The 21,528-nt window shown below is 51.7% G+C and overlaps 1 protein-coding gene across 14 annotated transcripts in view; it reads right to left on the bottom strand.

The window, feature by feature from the left end:
• The window catches only part of DAB2IP (DAB2 interacting protein), a 157,523-nt gene that overhangs the window by 36,342 nt on the left and 99,653 nt on the right, over positions 1–21,528 (bottom strand). For 10 of the 14 annotated variants that reach the window (XM_074556450.1, XM_074556444.1, XM_074556447.1 and 7 more), the window contains one exon: positions 1,211–1,364. In XM_074556450.1, the coding sequence (XP_074412551.1) occupies positions 1,211–1,364 (154 nt within the window). Of the gene's footprint in view, positions 1–1,210; positions 1,365–7,476; positions 7,630–7,820; positions 7,975–8,046; positions 8,811–9,273; positions 9,663–21,528 lie in introns of those variants that run through there. The other 4 variants (XM_074556452.1, XM_074556453.1, XM_074556455.1 and 1 more) reach the window with 4 other exon arrangements.

The raw sequence follows: 21,528 nt of genomic DNA, 5'->3' as shown, positions 1-21,528 counted from the left end.
ACTCACTTCACCCCAAAATTTTCTTCCCAAGTGCTTGGCTTGTATAACTTCCCTCTCACTCAACTTTCTACAAGTTCTGTTCATATCCCTTCCTCTCCTCTTGTGGGCTGAACAGAATTGGTAAACAACTCTCATATTATGGATGTCACATCTATTTTCCATCCAGCTTCATTTTATCTTTCTTGAGTGGAATGTAATAGAGGACACATAATTTACAAAACTGTTCCCCTCCTGACCCATTGCACTTGCTCAATTCCACAAAGAATGAACAGCAATGCAAAATTTATACTTCAGCCAACTACAGACTTTGTTTGAGGCTATTTTCTGTAAGACTGTTTTCATGTTATATTTTAAGAAATAGATCTTTTAACTCACTCATTTCAAAATGTGCTGATTTCAGTAAAGAAAAATGTCTTTATCTTTCCAGTCTGATTCCTCTGAACACTGGCATGTGTTTTCATCCAGCACTGCCCATCCAAGGACAGCCTGCAGCCCCATCACCCCCACAGCACACCATTTATCTGTATCCAAGCACAAACAGGTGATGCCTGCTCTTCACAAAACACAAATATCCACTGCCTTATTACTGTAAGAAAACCATTTCCCAGTTCTGTACCCAGCCACTGCCATAAGCAATAACACTTTGCCATCCACAATTCAGGACAAATGATTCCCAAGATATCCTGTACTGAATTACCCAGCTACAGCCTGGGCTGTACGTGTCCTCTCCCTCCTGCTAGCACAGACCTTACCACATGCCATAACAGATGTCAAAGGAATCTGAAATGCTCACAGATTTTTCTATTTACCCAAACAAGGGAAGCTTCAGTTTTCTAGACAAAGTCCTCCACACTCCCACTGACAGCAGCAGGCTGGCTCTGTGACCACATGCAATGTCTCTGGGAACACTGAGTGGGGATTAGCACTTCCCAATATCTCTCTGAACATAAACTGTAGGGGCATAAACAAATTCATGCTCTGCTGATACACAGCCCTAAGCAGTGCAGCACCTGTGCCAGCAGCTCTGCTTTACAAGGAGCTCATTGCTCTGATTGTGTGGATATGATCCTCCTTGGAAAGATGGGAGCAATTTTCTGCCTCTGAAATGGTCTCTGTGCAGCAATTGTGAGCAGCAATGTTTGGGAAGAGCCAGGCCCCAGATGCCAGCCCACACCTGGCTCCCCAGAACAGCCCCAGCACGGCTCCTTACCTCAAAGCAGAAGTCTTGTCCCAGGATGCTGCTGTGGACTGGCTTGATGACCACCTCCTCCTCCATGCTGAGATCCAGAGCCTCAACAGCACTACTGGGACTGAGCAGGGACTCGTGGGAGCGCGACTCCTTCAGCCTCGGCATTAGATGGGATCTGCAGGAACACAGCACGGTCAGAGGATGCTCCCTTCCCAGAGAAACCTGCCAGCAACATCTGCTACAACAACTGCACAATATTCCTGGGAATGTTCTGCCATCAAATAACCGAGGGCCCTGAAGAACAAGGCTTGCTACACTGTCCCATTTGTAATTTCTACTCTAAAGGTTCTGTAACAGGCAGTATGAGCAGTAAAACAATTTTTCCCAACTCAAATGCAGTCAGGAGTAAATTCTTTAGAGGTTTGCACACTATGGGGTCTCTGAACAACTGAATCAAACTCTAAACAGCCACCACACCTGCTGAGGGAGACTTCCCAGGTGTGGGGTGCTCCTAAACGAGGCATCCCAGGTGTGAGGTGTTCCTAAACAAGGCATCTCAGGTGTGGAGTGTTCCTAAATGAGGTTTCCCAGGTGTGGGGTGTTCCTAAACGAGGCATCCCAGGTGGGGTGGAGCAGTGGGGATGCATTGGAGGCCAGCTGGCTGCAGCACCTGCTGCTCCCTCAGCAGCACCACCAGGTCTCCAGCTCAGGTGCTGAGCTCTGGTGGTGCCAGAATGCCAGAACCTCACCACAACAGCCACATCTGGATGTGCACTCTGTCACCAACAGCCCTTGGGCTCTTGAGCTCTCTCTGATTGTCACACACACCCCTGGGATGGGGACAGGGTGGAAAATAAGGCTGTGAGAGCCCTATTGATTGATCTAAATGCTCTGGAGTCCCACTGGCAGCATTTAGCAGCAGGGAGCCCACAGACAGCGAGCAGAGCACCATTTTTGAGACAGCCAATACAATCAATGGTGCTGTAACTCTTAAAGCAAAACCAGAGAGCTCAAGGGGAAGAAAAAAAAAAAAAAAAAAAGAAAGATAGTTAAGTACTCCCAGGGAAAACACAGCAAACCCATGAAGTGGCAAGGGGAAAAATAACTTGAGTGCAAAGGGAGCCTTCTCTATAGCCTGCACCACATCAGATGTTCCTAGGCCAGAGCTCTGATCCTGGTAACTCTGACCTTTAAAACCTCTGGCAAGCACTTGGGGGCTCCCAAAGAGACCAAATGTCCCTGCCACAAAGGGGCTGTGACGCCTCCTCCAAAGGCACGGAAGGACAGCAATAAGGGGAGTTTGTGATAATCTCAGCATGGTCCTTCAAGAGTCAAACAACAATGCTCCCAGTATGCTCCCAGCCTGCTCTGGTGTGTGTGCTGGGTTCTGTTGTTCTCCAGAATGAAGCTGACCAAAACAGAGAGAAATGTCAACAGTGCATGCAAAATTCATCGCTTGCAGTGAATCACACCCCAGGCTGGATCCAGAAAACAGCCCAAGGAGATTCTCAGATGAAGGCAGCAGCAGCAGCAGATAAACAGGTGCCTCTCTAGATGTGCCATTAAGATTCAGGCCACGCATAAGCCCCAGGTGATAACAGAACTGCCTGTGGCTGCTCCATGGACAGCTCTGAGTGCCAGGGCCACCTCCTCCCCAGGGACACCCAGCCTGGGACACCCAGGGTGCTCCCTGCACCCACCATGGGCAGCAGCAGCTGCGGGGACACCAGTAAAGCATCTGCACAGCAGCCACCAGCACAGGCTCTCTGGGGGACACCTGCAGCCCCCAGAGCTGAAGGCCCAGCTGGGGCTGGCACAGTCCTGGCTGCACCACAAGCCCCAAGGCTCCCCATGCCATCAGCCATTCTCTCAGCTGCCCACTCACCCCACATCTCTGTGGCGAGTAAATTGATCTTTAGGAACCCAGCACAGTCATTTCCCAGTACTTTGTGGCAATTTTACACTATCTTCAGAGAAAAGGGTCCCTATCCTTTTCCTCTGAATGATACTGTAAATGAACTCTAATACAGGCAGATAGATCAAGTTACCTCTGGATGCTGAGTGCAGAACTAATATCTAGGAGCTCAAGAATTGACAGTACAGACTTCTCACCCAGCCCAGATAAGCCCAGAATCAAGGCATTTCTGGTAGATCTTATTTCCATATTTTACAGATGAAATTAGAAAAGGTAAATAACCAAGTTGAGACTTGCATTCTTGTGTACACAAATATAAATACTGATAAAATAAACCACAACTCAGTACATCACTGAGTTGCATTGCCTCATGCTGGCCTAAGAATTTTTGTAAAAAATGAAAACAAAACAAGTCTACTTTTCATTTAAAACGACTGCAGCTGGATGGCCCCGGGTGGGAGTGCAGATGTGCTATCTGAAGGATTACCAAGGGGGAGTTTCTCAGGACACACTACGCTCCCACCAGATTCAGCAAATGTGTGTTTATATCCCTCCACACTCTGCCAAATGCCTCTGGGAATCCTAGAACGAAGGGGACATGTTCAGGGAGTTATTTGTCAGGCCCTTGCCTCAGCAGGACTTGCTCCCACGGGTCTGTCTGTCCCTCCTGGCCGCTGGGATCCAGCCCAGGTCAGCAGCAGACACGTTTCTCAGCAGATGCTGCTCCGTGCAGGGCAGTGCTGCAGGTCTCAAACCAGCCCTAAAACCCAGCATCTGTCTGTGCACCAAGGGCCAGGTGGGGAGATGGCATTAATTAGAGCTGCTGGAAATGGCAGCAGCAGGGATGAGGATGTCTCTGCCAGAGCAGGGCAGGATGAGCAGAGTCCCCTCCCAGGGCTCTGTCCCATCTCTGTCCCAGCCCTGCCTTCAAAGGGCACACAGTCCTTTCACTTTACTCCCTGTTCCAGGGCAGAGAGCACTCGTGTCCCTCGGGGACATGGCATTGTGGCACGAGCCCATTTACAGGAAAACGTTTGCCAGTCCCCCTTGCTGCTCCCACAGAGTTCCCCTCGTAGCAGCAGTGAGAGAAAGGCCACAAGCTGCTGCACCTGAGAGCAGCACCCACAGCACCAGGGACACCTGAGTGCCTGCAGACCTGTACTGGCCACCAGCCCCCCAAACAGGCAAACACACCTGAACACCATGTGCTGACAGTGAACACAGGCCTCCAGGGTGCCAGAGGGACCTTGCTCACATCCACCCCCCTGCCATCCCTGTGCACATGCTGCCTGTGGGGCTGTCCTATCTCCTGCTCCAGTAACTCACTGTGTACTCCAGGTCCTGTCCTGGTTTACGTCAGCTGATCCAATTCCAATCCTACACCTTTGTTTTAATAGCTGGGAAGGGCCAACTGCCCAGAGCCATCTCACAACAGGAACCCTCTTTCCAAACAGCACATTCAGTTCTTTTTGCCAAGGGCCTTTTTTAAATCCCTTTTTACTTGCCTAAAGTTCAGTTGAAATGAAGGGGGGAGGAAAAAATCTCATAAAAGACCACATTAGTTCTAAAGAGAAATAACATTACTGCTACCGGCACTGACCTGGCGAGTCCTGCAGAGCAGCACCAGTCTCTGGTTATTAAAGAAAGAGCTCTGCTGCCCGACAGCAATCAGAGAGGATTGTTGTGCTAAATAATAAAAGTCATAAAACATTACCGTGTGAAGGGATGCATCCCCTCTGCCTGTGCCCTCCACAGCCACCTGAGTGTCACCAAATCCAACCAGGACCATGGGGACTGCAGGGAAGTCTTGCAAAAACAAGGATGGAGAGGCAATCCATCCTCTCCTCACCCAACTCCAGGGCTGGGTTTTGAGCAATGGAGGCAGCAAACAGTGCTGCAAAGAGGCAACTCTGTCAGTCCTCATTTCAGAGCCTCACCTGCCTGAAACCACCCGGCCGCTGCTCCTGTGGTTTTATGATGAAAATGCTCCTGATTATTTCTGAGAGACAGAAACAAACAGAGAACCTGGTGGGTGGCTGCACAGGGATGGAGCAGACACAAAACTTAACACTGAAACAAAGTGAGGGGGAAATGAAGAACCTTTCTTCAATCTCCTACTGCTCTGCTCTGAGAACATGAGCAGATTGGGGATTGGGAAGGAAGTCCAGGCCCTCAGCTGAAGAAGCCCCATTGGCACCAGCTGCAGAGCTGGCAGCGCATGCCTCCCCAGTGTCAGAAGGATTTGATCTCCCAAATTACATTTGACTCTGTGGCACTTCTCCTGGCCAGCAAAGATTCCCTGAGTGCAGCTTTTTGAGCTGGCAGTTCTTTTGTGTGCCCAGCTGGGTGCAGGTTCTCTAGGGCAGCCCTGGCCCCCTCCCCTGCACTCACCCACTGCAGGGGTCTCTGTGCCCAAGCACAGCAGAACAGCCAGGCAGATCCACACCCAGCACAGACAGAAGCTAAATCTGTCTCCAGCCCGGGGATTAGGGGTTTGTTATGACTGAGAACAAAGTGCACAACTCCAGTAAATTGATTTGCAACATCAGATGGGAGAAGGATTTTAGCAGTCACAGATGGGGGTAAATCACCCGCCATGCCCTGCCTGTGCCACTGCCCCTCCTGAGTCTCTCTCTGCCGGCTCACTGTGGCGCTGTGCCCTGCAGGGCCCACCCTGCTCTGGTTCGGCTCCCCCTGTCCTGCACAGCAGCTCTGCCCTCCCCAGGGCCCAGCAAAGCTTTGTGACCCCCCCGCCGGGGCAGCTTCCCACTGACCTCCCAGCGCTGCTGCGAGTTCCCATCCCTTCCTCCCCCGTGCCTCATCCTGCTTCAATGTAACAAACAAATATGAAAGCGATGTTATGGGAATAACCACCACCAACAGCACACAAGAGAACTCGCAGGCTTCCAGAAGATGAAGAATGTTTTTTTTCCTGCAGAAGAGGACGTGGGGATGGAGTCTCGGCATGCAGCAGCACACCCTTCTCCATGTTCTGCTGTCCTGAACTTTCTCCTGCCGTTCCCAGAACCCCAGCTGCTGATCCCTGCCTGGGAAACTCTGCTCAGCATACTCAGGATGGGAACCTGGCGTTACAGGTTGCCCTCACTAATGCAACACCTTCCCTGAGCAACACAAAGGACATGTAATTAAACTTATTAATGCCTGCCCTTGTTTTCAGACTGTTCTCAGTTTCAACTGGCAGCAGGATTAATTATATTCAGAAGGACTCTGTCAGCTCGTACCAGATTCCAAACGTTGTTTTTGCCAGGGCAAACCTGAAGGATGATTTTAACCTGTGACATTCACCTGAGCATGGTATTTGTTTAACAATGTGCCACTGCAAAGTTTGTCAGGGCAGCCTGCAAGCCCAGCACAGGACACTGATGGCATTTGTGACGTGTAAAAGGAGAGGGCTTCAGGGGGAAAAGGGCATCAGGAGCAGGATGCAAAAGGTGACCTGAATTTCAATAATCAAAAATATTTCCAAGAAGCCTCTTTCCCATAAGAAGAATGATATCAACATGACACAGTCAACAGAAAACAACACTTATATTAAAAAACACTTTTATCACATCAGCCTAAACCAGCCTAAATAGTGCCAGATCTGGGGACATCATACGCAAACATCAGTGACAGATCCGCCGCTCCAATCTGGAGCCCGAGTCACAGCACAGCCCTGGCACAAGTCATCCCCACAGCCTCCGGAGCCAGCAGGGACCGCAGGGCCCCAACAAACACCTGGGGCACGTCCATGGCAGCAGAAGCAAAACCGGGACCAGGGACCGAGCCGGAGCCCCCTGCTCCCTGCAGCACCCACGGCAGAACGCCGGGGTGCTCCCAGCTGCACCCCACGATCACCACCTTCCACGGGGGGAGCAGGGCGGGGATGAGGGGTTTGATTTTTATCACCTAAATTTTGCGTAACATCAGTCTGGAGGCGGAATCTGGACAAGGCGGCAAAGGCGAGGCAGGATGTGTCCTCCTGGACCAAGCAGACGGAAATGGAGCCGCAAGGCCCATCTCCAGAGCGCGGCTGCCGAGCCCGGGCGCGGATGATGAAACGCCGCCCAGGATGGAAACAAACCGCGAACGGCCGGAACGAGGGACGGAGCGCGGCCGCACATCCCCGGGCCGGGCCGGGCGCGGCTGTCAGCGCCGGTCCCTCCAGCGCGGCGGCCTCCGCGCCCCGGCCCCGCTGCGCGCCCGCCGCCCCCGGCCCGCCCCGGCCCCGGCCCCGGCCCCGGCCCGCCCGGCCCCGCCGCGGCCGCTGCGCTCGGGGCGCGGTGCGGGAGCCGCCGGTCGGGGCGCGGGGCCGGGCGCGGAGTTGGCGCTGCCCGCGCAGCCCGGGCACGGCCGCCAGCCCCGCACTCACCCGCAGGGCCCGCGCCCCGCCGCGCCGCCGCTGCGCCGCCGCCCCGCTCGGGCTGGGCCATGCCGCGCTCCCGCCGCCGCCGCCACCGCGGGCGGGGACCCCCGGCCCCGCCGCCCCCGGCCCCCGCCCCGGGCCGGCCCCGCCGCCGCTCCGCCCCGCCGCGGCCCATTGGCTGCGCTGTAGCTGGGCAGAGCGCCCCGGGCCCGCCGCCCCCGGAGCGCGGGCTCGCCGTGGGGGGCACTGGGTGCGTTTCGCTCCCCGCCGCGGCCGGGAGCACCGGGCACCCCCTCGGCTCCCGCCGCCGCCCAGCAGCGCCCGTGCCCCGCGGTCCCCGAGCCGCTCACCCCTCGCCTCATGCCGCCTCTCTCGCCCGTCGCCCTCATTCTGTTGCGATAAACCGGGGTACGGCGCAGCTCTCCGGGAGCCCGAGTCGAGCGGCGGCTGCCGCCCGCCCCGCCGCGTTCCCCGGGCCGGCACCGGGAGGGGAGGGACGGCGCCGCCCGCCCGCCTGTCCCTGCCCTCGGCCGCGCAGCGCATTCCTTTCCCGTTTGGGAGAGCCGAGTCACTGACCTTTGCAGCAGCGCGATCCACAGCAGGGAGTAGCGCCTGCAGCAGCAGCCGGCGGCCCCTGCGTGAGCCATGGTCCGCACCCCGCACGGAGCGCGCCCGCATCGGCGCCGAGTTCACCGGGGCGCTCCGGGCCGGGCTCCCCGGCGGGGGCCGGGGCCGCGGGGCTCAGGCCCGGGCGGCCTCACGGAACGCGGGGCCCGGGGCAGCAGGTGAGCGGCAAGGGAGATGTGAGGCAGCGGAGAGGAGACGGAAAGGCTGCGCGGCATGGTCCCACTGTCCCGACTGCCACCATCCTCAGCCAGCCCACGCCGACACGTTCCCAGAGCCAGACTGCTGCTGTCATCCTGGCGTATTCAAATGCCTCCATTACTCATCAAGAACAAAGTAGGACTATCTAGTAAATGAAAAACCACCACATGGCACTGTCCCCTGCCTCTTACTAATGGCTGCTTCCTCTTCCACTTTTCAAAGGCTACTGTCCATGTTTGCAGCGAAGCACAAATCCTGCAGCTTATGCGAGGCAGCTCCGGCTCAGCGCAGAAAGCCGACACCTGGGCTGCAAACGCTCGTCAGCTTTGGAGGGGCAAACGCCAACAGCGACAAACATCCCCAGGTGACAGGAATACTCGAGGTTCCTCCAGAGCACAGGAGAAGGAAGCAGTCTCAGGGGAGGAGGTCACAGGAGCAGGTCCTGCCCGAGGCAGCAGGCACAAGTCTCGCCTCCTCCCGGGACTCACAAGCCGGATTCCCAGACAGACCATTCCTCCAGCCAGCGCCACCGTGCACGGCACTGACAAACCAGTCAAAATTTGCAGGTTCTTTGCCCAGTTCCAACACTAACACTCTGCACAGCCTCCCCTACGTGCCTCTCCTCCTCAGCCAGAGAGGTGGCCATGACCCTTTCACCGCCAAAGGATCCAGAAAACACGAAGCAGGATTATTACTGGGCTTGGCTAGGAAGGAACGCGGTCACCTAAGGCCAGTGGGGTCCCTTCTTCCTTCCAGAGCAAACTGGTCCCCAGTGTGTGCCAGGGACAGTGGCGCCAGCTCATCAGCCACGCTGGCAGCACAACGCCCCAGTCTCTGCCTGTCCCACCTTCCCTCCTTAGTGGAGGACATGCAGACCCCCTTTCCCTTGAAGTCTGCAAACAGTGCTCTGGATTTAGCACATTTTGCCTCATTTTTGCCTCCCCCATTCCCCCCACGAGCAGTTTGAAGTTTTCTCACCGTTTGCTGGCAGATGCCATGCAGAGAGACAAGCTCGCTGTCCTTGATCTGCTTTTCAGGGCTTCTATAAAGTAGGGCACCAGCATCAACCCAGCCTCAGGTTTTTGATACATTGCTGGAGTAGCCAAAAATAATAACAGGAAGCTTCAGTCAATCTTCTCCTTCTCAAACCTGCAGCAGCAGCAGCACGGGGGTCCTCTGTGTGGCAGAGCAGCACTACAGTGCCCAGCAGGCTGAGATGCCAGTCAGCAATGCAGGGCCATGCCCCCCTGCCAGCCAGGCTGCCCCCAGTCCTGCTCGGGGGTCTCACACGGAGCTCCTGCCTTGTGGGGTCCCCTTCCCCAGAGCCATCCGTGTTTTGCTGTCTGTATTTCCTTCAGCAGCTTATCTGTGTGGCTGCTGTGAAATGCTAAGGTCAAGTTACACTTTTACCAACCCTTTTATCTTCTGGCAAGGCACGAGAACGCAGAACCTGAACTTTGGAACGAGCCTTCGCACCTGCGCTGGGTGGAGAGCGGAGCAGACCCGAGGCAGAGGGAGAATTCAGGTTCCCTCTGCAGCCCAGCACTGGGACAGTCTGGAAGGAGGTATTGAACCCACCAAGCCTGCACTGGCTCTGCTGGGAACTGTGGCAGCTCCAGCTGACATAACGACCCAGCACAGCTCTGCTACAGCTTCCACATTGACAGCAAAGAGCAGCAGAGAGCTCTGTCTGCTGGGAACTGCCCAGTTGAATTCCCCCTGTCCCAAACCTGAAATTCCAGATGGTTGGTCTGTGCAGCACTGGGAAGTGAGCCAGGCATCAGGGGATGAGGTAACGTTTGACCTTGTAGCCTGTGTGCTGCACATTGATTCTCCACACTCACCTCAGCAAATGCCAACTGTGTTTTCCCAAAGTGACGTGGGCAGTGTCACTGTGCCCCTGTCCCACTGATCACTCTGGCATTGGGCTGGTGTCTTAAACACACAAACCTGTTGGGACACAGATCTGTATAGGCCGTTCCTTGCCCTCTCCCTCTCTGTGGTCTCTGGACACTTGTGTGGCTCAGGAGATACAGAAAGAAACTAAAACTCTGCAGACTGGGGCCTTGGGGACTGCTCTGTCCCCGTCCCCAGGGAGTGGCAGACAGTGAGGGAGCCACATTCCACTGACTCAGTGTTCAAATACTGCTGCAGGGAGCATTTACTGCCACCAAGAAGAACTTGTACATCGACATCTCAGCTCATTTTGTCCAAGCCAGGGTTTCTGCAGCTTCCTTGCAGCGAGCTCGTAGCTCACTCCTCGTGTGCACCAGGTGCCGTTTCCCTGCAGACAGCTGTTCCTCTGTGCAGCAGGTGACACAGAGGTGCATGGCACAGCCGGAGCTGTGGCTGCCCCACAGTGCTGGCACAGTCCCCAGGCTCTGTGTGTGACCTCCACCCCACCCCTTCTTCACATTTACACTCCTGTTCCTGACAGGATCCCAGCACCACCCACCCTGCTCACTGCTCAACAAATGGCATTTGTGAAATGAAAGCCACCGTGCCCAGTCAGGGCAAGTAAAAGTATTTTTCCATGGGTTATTAGAGGAAGTTTTCCATTCCCAGTTATTATTTGTATTATTTTTAGTCCACTTCTCTTGGGTCATGTTTTCTCCTCTGGTCCCAGCCAGGCCTGGCTGACTGTTTCCTTGGCTGGGCAGAGGAGGATGAGGATGGTCACAGCTTTGCTTCCAGCAGCCTTTCCACACTCCAGCCATGTTTGCATTTCAGAGCTATTAATCCTAGCTATCTCTCACTTTTTATTGACTGTGAAGCCAGTGCTTTGTGCTTTATGACCACACTGTCTATCACTGGGAAACAAACAATTTCCTAATAACCTCAAGGAGTCAGCAGTGGAAGGGACTGTGATTATCCACATCTACTCCAAATTTACACTTAAACTCAAATAGCCTTTGATGTCATAAATGCACTTGTTTTATAAAGTTGGAACAATCCCATATTCCAGCACAATTAACAGTATGATACATGGCTTTGCACAGCTGTTACTGATTGCTGCCTCTCCACCTGCTGCACTGACCCCAAAGCTGAGCTGCAGTGATGGGGCAGAGTTGGCTCAAGCACCCCTGAAAAATGGGGCACTGTTTCCATAGTGTTTATACTGAAAGAATATTTCCCTCTGCCTCCATCCCCTTTCTCAGCACCCAGACAGTGCATCTGACTGGCCAATTTCTCTTTCTGCTTATAATTAGCTTCACTTTTCTGCTCTCCTGGATAAGCATTAGACTTTCCTCTAGGAATGTAATCCCAATCCACAGGAAACCTGTCTTTACTGAGATGCCACTCATCTTTTCTGCAGGTTTTATTTAAAACAGAACATTGTTATTAGCAGCAGATTTTTCTAAACCTTTTTGTGAGGTCCCATTCCTGCAAACATCCAATATCATTCTGTGTGATTAGTCTCGCTTCAGAGACACCACTTAACATTCAACCACAATTTGAGCCAAGGCATTTGCAGGAGTCAAGTTTTGAATTTCAAATCAAAACTACAGAGGGGTACCAGTGGCGAATGACTTTGAGCCTGACAAACACAAATAGGTGTTTTAGCATCTAAACTACATTTTCCTGTGATTTGTCCTTCTGTCTAACCACACTGGCCTGTATAATGGCTTCAGTTTAATAGGGAAGAGCTGACTTTGGAGGCTGAATGATGTTCAGCAAAATGCTGTTCTTAAAAAGCAATATCCAAAGAATGCAAAATTTATAATCAGAATAAAGCTGGGGAAATATTCTTTTGCTGCTGGTTAACTTCCCTTAAAGAAAAAAAGAAGAAAAGCTCAAAGCATTTTAAAGTTTGTTTGTGGTTTTTTATCCATAGCTGGCACCAGGATATAAAGCTAATTTCTTCCAATTGCTCTCTACCTTTTAGCCAGCTAGGTTTTAGTGTCTTCTAGGGATGGATATAAAGCACATCACTCTCACAGGAGCCTTCTTTTCAGATGGGATGAGAGGTTCTTCTTCCATGGCCTTTTCTGGGAATGGCCCCTTTGTTTCCCCCAGAGCAGAGTGAGGCACAGCTCTGCACCACACCCAGGCCAGCCCCAGGGACCTCGCTGCACCATCCTGACTCTCCTGGACCATTCCAGACTCCTCGAGCAGGGATTAAACTTGGCAGAACTGGGGTGCACTGCATCACTTCTCCAGCTCATTTTTTTAAGTGCAAGTATCATTACTGCATTCTCCATGCAATGCCAAGGGCTGCTACTTCCAGAGCTGATGTAAAAATTGTTATTAAAACTTACAAACTGTGAAAAACTCTTAAAAAAGTCCAAATCCTGGCACTGGCCTAAATTAAATTACAGCCAGGAGCTGCCAGGGGTACGTGGATAAGCACAGAGCCAGGCGTGCGTGCAGTCCTTATCCACAGCCCACACCTGCTGCTCCCTCCTGCAAGCTGCACTAATGAACACAGTGTACAGCCCAGAGCATTTCAGATAAGGGAAAGGTCAGGGTGAAGACTCAGGAGTGAAGAACAGATTGAGCGGGGTTCATAAATGAAAACCCCATTTTAAATCTAAAATTAATTTTTTCAATAAATTAGGGCAAGTGAGCTTTCCTCCAGCTCAGACAATGCAGCTTTTCCTGGATATGGACCACTGGCAGGAGGAGGAAGCACATGTGCTCAGGAATCAATGCTAATACCCTCAAAAATTAATCTCTGAAAATTGCTTCAATGGAATAGAAACGATTTCAAATAAATCTCTGTATAGCAAGAGCTGACAGAATATCACAGTGATACCTGGACTAGGTACAGACTGAAAAAAGCAGGCTTTGTGTTTTCTCACATAAGGTTGGTGTGGTTGCTGTGCCTTTGTGTGCCTCAGTTTCCCCACTGCAGACACAGGCAGGGGTATCAGGGAGTCTGTGAGGCTGCTGGGGCCTGCTAAGAGCCAGCTGGGTTACCCAGGGTGGACGTGGCTTCCCCACGATGGAAACACTGCCCACCCCACTGGAGATGAGTCGTGGCTTGGCTTCCAGCACCCAGCCAGGACTGCTCTCCCCAGAGAAGGGAGGCCATGGGAGCCTGGCAATGCCAATGGCTGTGCCCTCTGTGCCCTCTGCTACCTGCAGGACCAAGCCACGGTGACAAGAAGCTCTGCAGATCTACACCAGCCCTCAGAAGAGCAGAGTCTCTCAGCCTGGCTGAGTAATGCATTAATTAACAGATGACAATGAGCAGAGTGTCAGCTTTGCTGCTGACAATTCACCCCGGGAGCTGAGCCCCCCCTTGGCTCCACCTGAGCCCTGCTGAGCTTCCAGGGGCTCCTGCTGCTCCTGCCCCGAGCACCCAGCCACAGCTCAGCACAAATCCTGGGCAAGGGACCCAGGGCCTGGCTGCCAGCAAAAGGGGAAGGAGCTGCAGAGCCATTCCTGTAAATGCCAGGCAGTCAGAGCCAGTAAATCATCCTCGCCTGAAACATTTTTTATGTTTTTCATGTCTTCTGGAGGGGATGTGGAGATTCCTGAATGAGTTCTCCCCATGAATGTCTCCACCCTCATCTTCTAAACAAAGGAGCCAGAGGGGAGCTTGACCTAAAGCTTCACTGTGGAAGGGAATGGAGGCAGGAGCAGGGGCAGGTGTGAGCCCCAGTTCAGGAGCTGTACAGTAGAAGCAACTTTCTTTTCTAGCCAAGCTATTTTAAATCAATCTAGTTAGGCACATGCAAAGCACTGACAGAGATGCACTGAAACTGGTTTGATCCTTGCCTGAACAGGATTAACTTGCCTCAGTTATTAACCAAATTAAAGCCAGCTCATCATCATTGCAAAAATGACTTTATTTTACACTCATGGTTGTGCAGAATTTTTGTAGACAGAACCTGGAAGCATTTTCCTTTGTGAAAGGTGTTCAGGGTCACACAGAGCTCCCCACAGCCCAGCCAGTCTCAGTTAACTCCCTCAGGTAACCTGTGCCTGTCTCACCTACAATTTTTCTCTATTCTTAATGTCTAAACCTACATTTTAGGCCATTAGCCTGCACTGATGACAGGAAGAGTTAAAACTACTCAGACACACTAAGAGCCTGACTTGATGTAAATAGATTGAGTTAAAATAAACAGAGTTGCACAGACACCTTCCTTTCTGCTGGGGTTCACTCCTTGCTCCCAGTCCAGGCTCCATTTCCACTCACCACCACTGGTGAGAACTTTGCAGTTCTCAACTCTGCAGGGTTAAATCTGCAGGCAGAGCCCAAAAATTCTTATTTTACTTTCTTCTGAGAAAATGCAAAATGTTTGGATCTGGTTTAGATTTTGTTCTTGTATTTAATTTCTCAAAACACCGATTTCCACAAATATTTTCTCTTCCTCTGATGGAATATAAAACCATCATCCAACAACCCCCTCTGCCCTGCTGCCCATCCACTGAACTGCTGCTGTGCCACTGCACTGAAGCACTTGTTCTTATGCTGACAGATGCTAAGCTTAGGTCAAATCCCTGGGAATGCACGGGGCCAGCGTATGCTCCCAGAAACAAAACTGCAATCTGCTGCTGAGCTGATGAGCTGCCCTGGATTTACACCGTGCCTGGAGCCCGTGCTGGAGCTGCACAGAGCTCCCAGGGGCTGTGGCACAGAGGGGAGCTGGCCTGGGGGGCACAGCCCAGGGATGTCCCATCCCAGAGTGGGGATGAGCTTGGCTCCCCTCCCTCCAGTGACAGGGCTGCTCCTCCTGCCCCTGCCTGGCTGCCTTCATCCTCCATGCCAGTGCACCAAAACTGAAAGCACCAGGTGAGCTCCAAAAGAGCAACTGTGCTCTGAACACAGAGCAAAAGTAAAGCCCATCCTGGCCTGAGCAGCCCCAGCTGGCACTGGGTCACTGCACAAGCTCTCTCCTGTCTCACTTCCAGGGCACGAGGGCCACAGCTCACACTGCTGGGCACACAGGTGGCACAGGGACAGGGACAGGGACAGGCTGGCACAGGGCACGCTGCAGAGAGATTCAAACAACTGCCAAGTGAGAAAAATGTTCCGTGATTTCTTCACTTCTTTGGACACTCGAGAGAAGCACAAGTGATGAGGATCTGGCTGGCTGATGTGAGGACAGAGCAGGAATCTTCCCTGGGATGAGGGATGGGTTAAATGCTCTGTGCTCTCCAACCTACAGCTCTTGCAAAACCCAGATGCACCAGCAGCTGCCACACAGAATACAGAGAATTTGGGAAAAGCTGCCAAGTGCCTTGTCTGTTAAGTGCCTACAACACTCACATCCATGTTACAAATGATGGGATAATAACTCAAGATTTTTTGCTTATGGATATTTTTTTTCCTTAGCTTTGTTTTTTTTTAAAAGTGATTAGAGCTGAGGGAATGTGTTAGCCCAGTCCCTGGGCAAAAATCAGTTTCAGTTCTGGGAGCTGCAAGGGTGCAGCAAAGGACTGAATATTATACCCAATCTGAACACTGTGGTTTGGGAGAAGGCAATAAAACCCTCCCTGCATTAGGCTGATGTGCAATTCCTGAGTACAGCCTTGGCCTGCCTGCCTTTGACATGTGGCTTCCCTTATTCCATCCCTTAAACACTTTATTACTTTATACACTTCAAGAAACAAAACAACTTTTTAATTCCTTTGCCTGTAGAAGTGTGAAAGCAACTTCTTCCTAAATGCAGTGAGATCCCAAGTGGAGCCAGGAAGCCACTTGAGTTGTGCACCATAAACACTTCCACAATGTGAATTAATAAGTCTCTCTGAGGATTGGGAAGTGTGCCACATGCAGCATTTCTGAGTCCACAGCCCTTTTATCTAAGTTGTTTTTTCCTTTATCCTTGTCTCCCTCCATGACAGTTTGGAGATTTTTGGCATCCAAACTGCAGCCTGGCTTGTCAAGCTAAACATCAACTGAGCCTTTATATGTACGTGAGAAATGAGAATAGAGACAAAAATAGTTATTAACTGTGCTTTTAGAATACTGAACAAGCAGAATGGCTGTGTGCCAGTAAAGTCAGGCTTGGAGCAGTTCTGATCCACAGCTGTGACAGTGGCCAGCACTGCAGGCTCCAGTGAAGCCTCTCCTGGGGCTGGATGGGGGAATTGTCCCCTCTGCAGTCTCTGTCACCCTGAGGATGCCATGCTGGGGCAGTGACCACATCAGCAGGTGGCAAGGGGCAATTTTCCATTGCAGACTTGGTGCTGCTGCCCTGTCTGCACCGTGGGAGGAGAGGAGGCTGCTCCTGGAGCACTCCAGGCGCTGGGATGGCTCCGTGGTGCAGACCCAAGCGTGGCACACAGGGACAGTGGGGACAGTCCCCTCCCAATCCACACTGTGACACTGGCAGGGCTCCTCCCGGAGCCCTCAGCATTCCAAGGAGGAGCCAAGTCCATCCCTTGGCTCTCAGAGCTCAGTGACGTTCCTTCCCTCAATCACATCCACACAAACTGTTTCTCAGGGATGATCCCAGCTTGCTGCAAACACTAAAACAAGTTTGGAAACACTGGGAACACTGGACTCCATTAAAAAGAAGTGCTCTATGCCAAGGCTGAGAGAACAGGAATGTGACCCAGCGGGACAGCCTTGGCTTGCTCATGGCTCGTGGACAAAGCTCGCTCTCTGCCTTGCTTTTCACCACTGCCAAGCTGTGCCTCGCTCCCTTTATTCTGGCAAGTGCCTTTGGTAAAATGTACAAGAATTTCTCTCCATGGAGGGAATTTTAGAGGAGAAATGGAAAACGGTGCTGGGTGACCAGCTGGAGTTCAGCAAGGTGCTGGAACAAAGTCCTGCAAGGCTGTTATGGATGGCAGAACACCCAGCCCAGGACTGCAGGATGCTGCAATACCTGTGCCACACTTTGAATGGAATTTTAATTATAAATAGGAACAACAGACGTGGCCCAGATCCTCACTCACTGCCCGGTGTCCTCCCCACGCTTTGAAAAAAAGCCACTAAAACCAGAGATGTTCAGCTCCCCATTACAAGACTGCTAAAAACTCCAGCTCCTTTAGCAATTACTATAAAATACTTTCAGACAGTTTTTAAAAGCATTAGTGAGATAAAATGAAGAAAAGAAATACTGCTGTTAAAGGTATGTTAACCATTCCCCTTATCATCCAGCCACTTTATTTTAATGAGGTTTGTTTTACTTCTGCTATTTGCTTTGTCACACGGTGCAAGTCTCTGAGCATTTCTGGGTGAGATAAATGACTTTGGAGCAGGTGGGGCTGGCAGAGCTGAGGGCTGGTGGATGCCAGCCAGGCTGGGCACGCTGGAAAGGCACTTGTCACTCATGGCCTGTGTCACAGTGGGCAGGCAAAGCCTCTGCTTCCATCCCAGCTCAGCTCTGGGGGCTGCAGATCAGAGGGCTCGGAGAGAGCCTCACGCCGATCCCACGAGAGGAACACGGCTACAGGAGCTTTATTTATGGTGATATTAAATATGCAACAATCATTCCCCAACATCAGAGTAATAAACATCACTGCTCCATCTGATCTGGAATCAGCAAGCATGCTTCTCACATTCACAGGGAGAGACAAAATGCTGAATTATTTATGCTTTGACTATGAACAAATATAGGGAAAATAAGTGAGTTTGGTACAATGCAGCAGAGCAGATTCAGGGCAGATTATTGTACATCTTTCAATCAAAATAGACTCTCTCATTACTCTAAACAATTGTTTCTCCTCCAAAAGAAGTGACTTAAGGAAGTGTAATTAAGGGATACAGCACCAGCCACAGCAGTTCCATAGGAAGGCAGGGGCTGACAGACTTCCCAGGACATGGCAAGATCCATTCCGCTGGTAGGAGCAAATGTATTCCCAGCTATGTTCTACAAACTCCTTCTAAACCAAAAGGATTCTATGTGGTCACCAAGTACCAAAGCAGCAAACACAAAATTGGGCCATTCTGCCTCATATTTACACTTCTCATGGTGAACCAAACTGTGCCAGGCTTCTGTGGGCAGCAGAGGAGCTCTCTGAACGTGGAGTGTGTGGCTGTGCTGAGCCTCAGCCCTGCCACAGACGGATTTTAAATGTCCCAGGAAGCTCTGTCATTAAATGAATGAAAGGAGGATACTCCAGAGCTGCACAGACACCTTCCTACTTTCCATATAAATGCAGGATCGCTGTTACACCTTCCACTGCCCTGAGACCTGCAGCCAGAATTAGCTGATGTTTGCCATGCCCCGCTGACATTTCAAGCTTGGCAGGAATAAAAATCCAGCAAAAGTGGTGCAAGTGCAGGAGGAATGACAAGAATTCTGGGACAGGAATGCCCTCAGAGCCTGATTTTCAGCAGCCACATCAAGCCCTTTGCTACCCACATGTGTGTGCATGTGATAGGGAAGGGGATGAGATGGGAAAGAGGGGATGAGAGCTGTCCTTCAATTTCTCAACAGTTTCTTAACTTAAATCCTTCATTCTGAGCATAAGTACTAAATCAGGCTCAAGGAAGGAAAAACTTAATTAATCAGAGGTAGCCAAGTTCAAAGTGCGCCTGGGGTCGGCTTTATTACTCTCCTTCACTTTGGAGGTACAGGGTTTATGGATAATCCCTGTCTGCTGCAGAATGACAGCTATGGGCTGCTGAGTATTATTTCCTGGCAGTAACTAAATTTGAAGGTCTCCTTTCCTTCCACTCATCTTTTTAAAGTTTAATATTGTCACTGAAATATAACCAAGGGCCATATATAGCACAGGGGTTTAAAATGCTGTGCCCAGCCTGGTGACACCTGGTTCAGCTCCACTCGTGCCTTGCAGACTCCCCTCACCAAGGCTTTTGATCCCAGTGAAACTGGGAATAGCTGGAGATGAAAAAGGGCTGCTGGTGCCCTGAGCTAACAGGCCAAGCAAGCCCTCCATTATCTGCTTGCTGAGTACCTGCACATCCAGAACTCTGCTGCTCAGTCCAGGGAACTGTGTCATCAGAAAAACCACTTGATTATCTCCATAACAAACACTTGATTTTCTCCATGCATGGAATCACTCCGGAATTTAACCAACACCAACAGCCATCCATTACCTGATTAAACAGCAGCAGTGACAGCACCACCAACAGCAGAATCAGGAGCTTGTGGAGCACCCCCTTGGCAGAACCAGTCTGCAGAGCTGCCCACACGCTCTGCACAGCCCAGGGGCTCAGGGATCTGATCCCTGCCCTGGACTGGGTGTTCCCTGCCCCAGGGCTGCAGTGAGCAGCCAGACATTGGAATGAACAGCCCCAGTTCCTGTCAGTGGGGCAGGGGCACAGGGCTCTGTGCCCAGCAGCCCATTCAGGAAAGGAGGATTCTCCCACAGCACACTCAGAACTGGCTTTTGCCTTATTCCCAAGCAGCTGGCAGCAGGCTGGGGGAGTCCTGCAGACCTGGCCATGGTTATGGATCATCCTGCTCACTCTGGACACAGAGCCCTGTTCCAACACCCCACCAGCAGCAGAGGATGGAAGGAGCTGCCTGGGCCCCGGCCAGGGCTGGGCAGGTGCAGGAGCTCCCCAAGGGCTCCCTCAGTCGCTGAGGTGGGATCTGTGCCACAGACCAGCAACTTCCAGGGATGCAGTTGTTGAGCCTGGGATGGGCAGTTCTACCCCATGCCTAAATAGTAAAGCCAGCATTTAGTTCCTTCATCTCCACACGAAGTATCTCATTTCAATTTAATTTCACAGTTGTAATGGATTTTTCAAAAATATTCAAGAACATATTTACTTTCCAACATCTTATTTCCTTTCACATTTGAAAAAACTTTCTATCTAATCCCTCAAGTCATCCTACAGTCTGAATAATTTCAGGTTTTTAATCAATAGCTGTCAGACTTGTCAAATTACTTTAGGGACCACAAAGCAATTTTTAAACATTCATAAACCCTCGTAGAACAGTTAAGTGCACTGAATTTTAAAAGAAAGAGGAACTGAATAACACTGATCAAACAGGATTATATTCTGGCAAATTATAAATTAGTTTTTTTATGAATCTTCTCACAGCTACTTATCTAGTGTCAGGATTCTTCTGCTGCAGGAAGAAGTGACTGTTCACCTCTAGAGAAAGAAGCCTTTTCTCTCCTGTCTCCAAGGCTCCTTAGCAGGAGCAGGGTGCAACGCCTTTTTTGTTGTCTTTTTAAAAAGCAACATCGTTACCCAGCCAGCTGCCCGGGGGTTCTCTCCATCATCCAGAGATGGCCAAGCTGCTGCTCCAGAGCTCTGCAAAAGCATCTTGGCTCCTGGCACCCTTCCCAACACAGACTTTGCTTCCCAGTGTGCTTCTGGCATGTGCATCTGTCTGACACGTCAGTCTAGAAATGAGGGTCGCCAAAAGTTCTCAATTTATTGGACATCTGCACCAAACCACAGCTTGAACCTTTTATGGGGCTGATTTTGCACATTGCATAAAGTCAAACTCTGAGGTGACTGTGGGAGCCTGTGCTGCTGTTGCCTGTTCTGTGTTTGCTCTGGGAGGAGAGATCAGGAACATGTGAAGAAGTCAAACATGTTCCTCCAGAAATGACTTTACACACCACAGCCCCACGTCACCGCTGCAGCGTCTCTCCTAAATTTGAGGGATGTGGCCTGAATAGGGAGGAAGAAAGGGAGCTTCATAGCTGCACTGAGAATGCTGGAAGTCCTCCAGGAAAAAGTGCAGTTCAGATCAAAGAGGAGCTGAAGGATGGTGAGAAGAAAGGAACGTTTGCTGAGAAGAAAGGAACGCTTGGCTGGCCACGTTTGGCTGGCCACATGCAAACAAACCAACCCCAACCCTCCATCCTCCTCCTTCCAGCTGAAGTGGCTCCTCTGCTGCCTCAGAGCCTCCCCAGACACACCTGCCCTGCTCCTGCCCCCATGGAGGCTGTGTCCCTCCCTGGCAGCAGCCCTGCTCGATGGGAAGAGCTGGAGGCTCAGAGCTCAGAGCCGTCTGTGCCTCTGGATCCACCAGGACAGCAGGGACATTTCTGTGCTCTGGCTGCTGAGCCCAGGAGGGGCAGGACAGGGCTTTCCTGGGAGGGATCAGTGCTCGGGCAGGGCTGAGGGAGCAGGACACAGGCAGCACATGGGGGTGCTGAGGTGCTGGGATTGCACCTCTGCTGCTGCTTCACATCCAGTGGGGACAGAGCCACAAGCCAGGGCCCAGGCCCCTCTGGAATGCTTCACCTTTCCCTGGCCTTGGTTCAGCCCTGTCTGTCTCTGCCCTTTCCCAGTGCTCCTCACACACAGGTTTGTGGCTGCTCAGCTCTGTCAGCCCTGCTCCCACCCCTGCATTAAACACACACCCAGCTCCCTGCATCTGCTGGAGATGTCCT

The sequence above is a fragment of the Zonotrichia albicollis genome, chromosome 21, assembly GCF_047830755.1.
Source record: "Zonotrichia albicollis isolate bZonAlb1 chromosome 21, bZonAlb1.hap1, whole genome shotgun sequence".
NCBI lineage: Eukaryota > Metazoa > Chordata > Aves > Passeriformes > Passerellidae > Zonotrichia > Zonotrichia albicollis.
The sequence above is the reverse complement of the archived record's forward strand: the minus strand, read 5'-3'. Positions and strand labels throughout refer to the sequence as shown.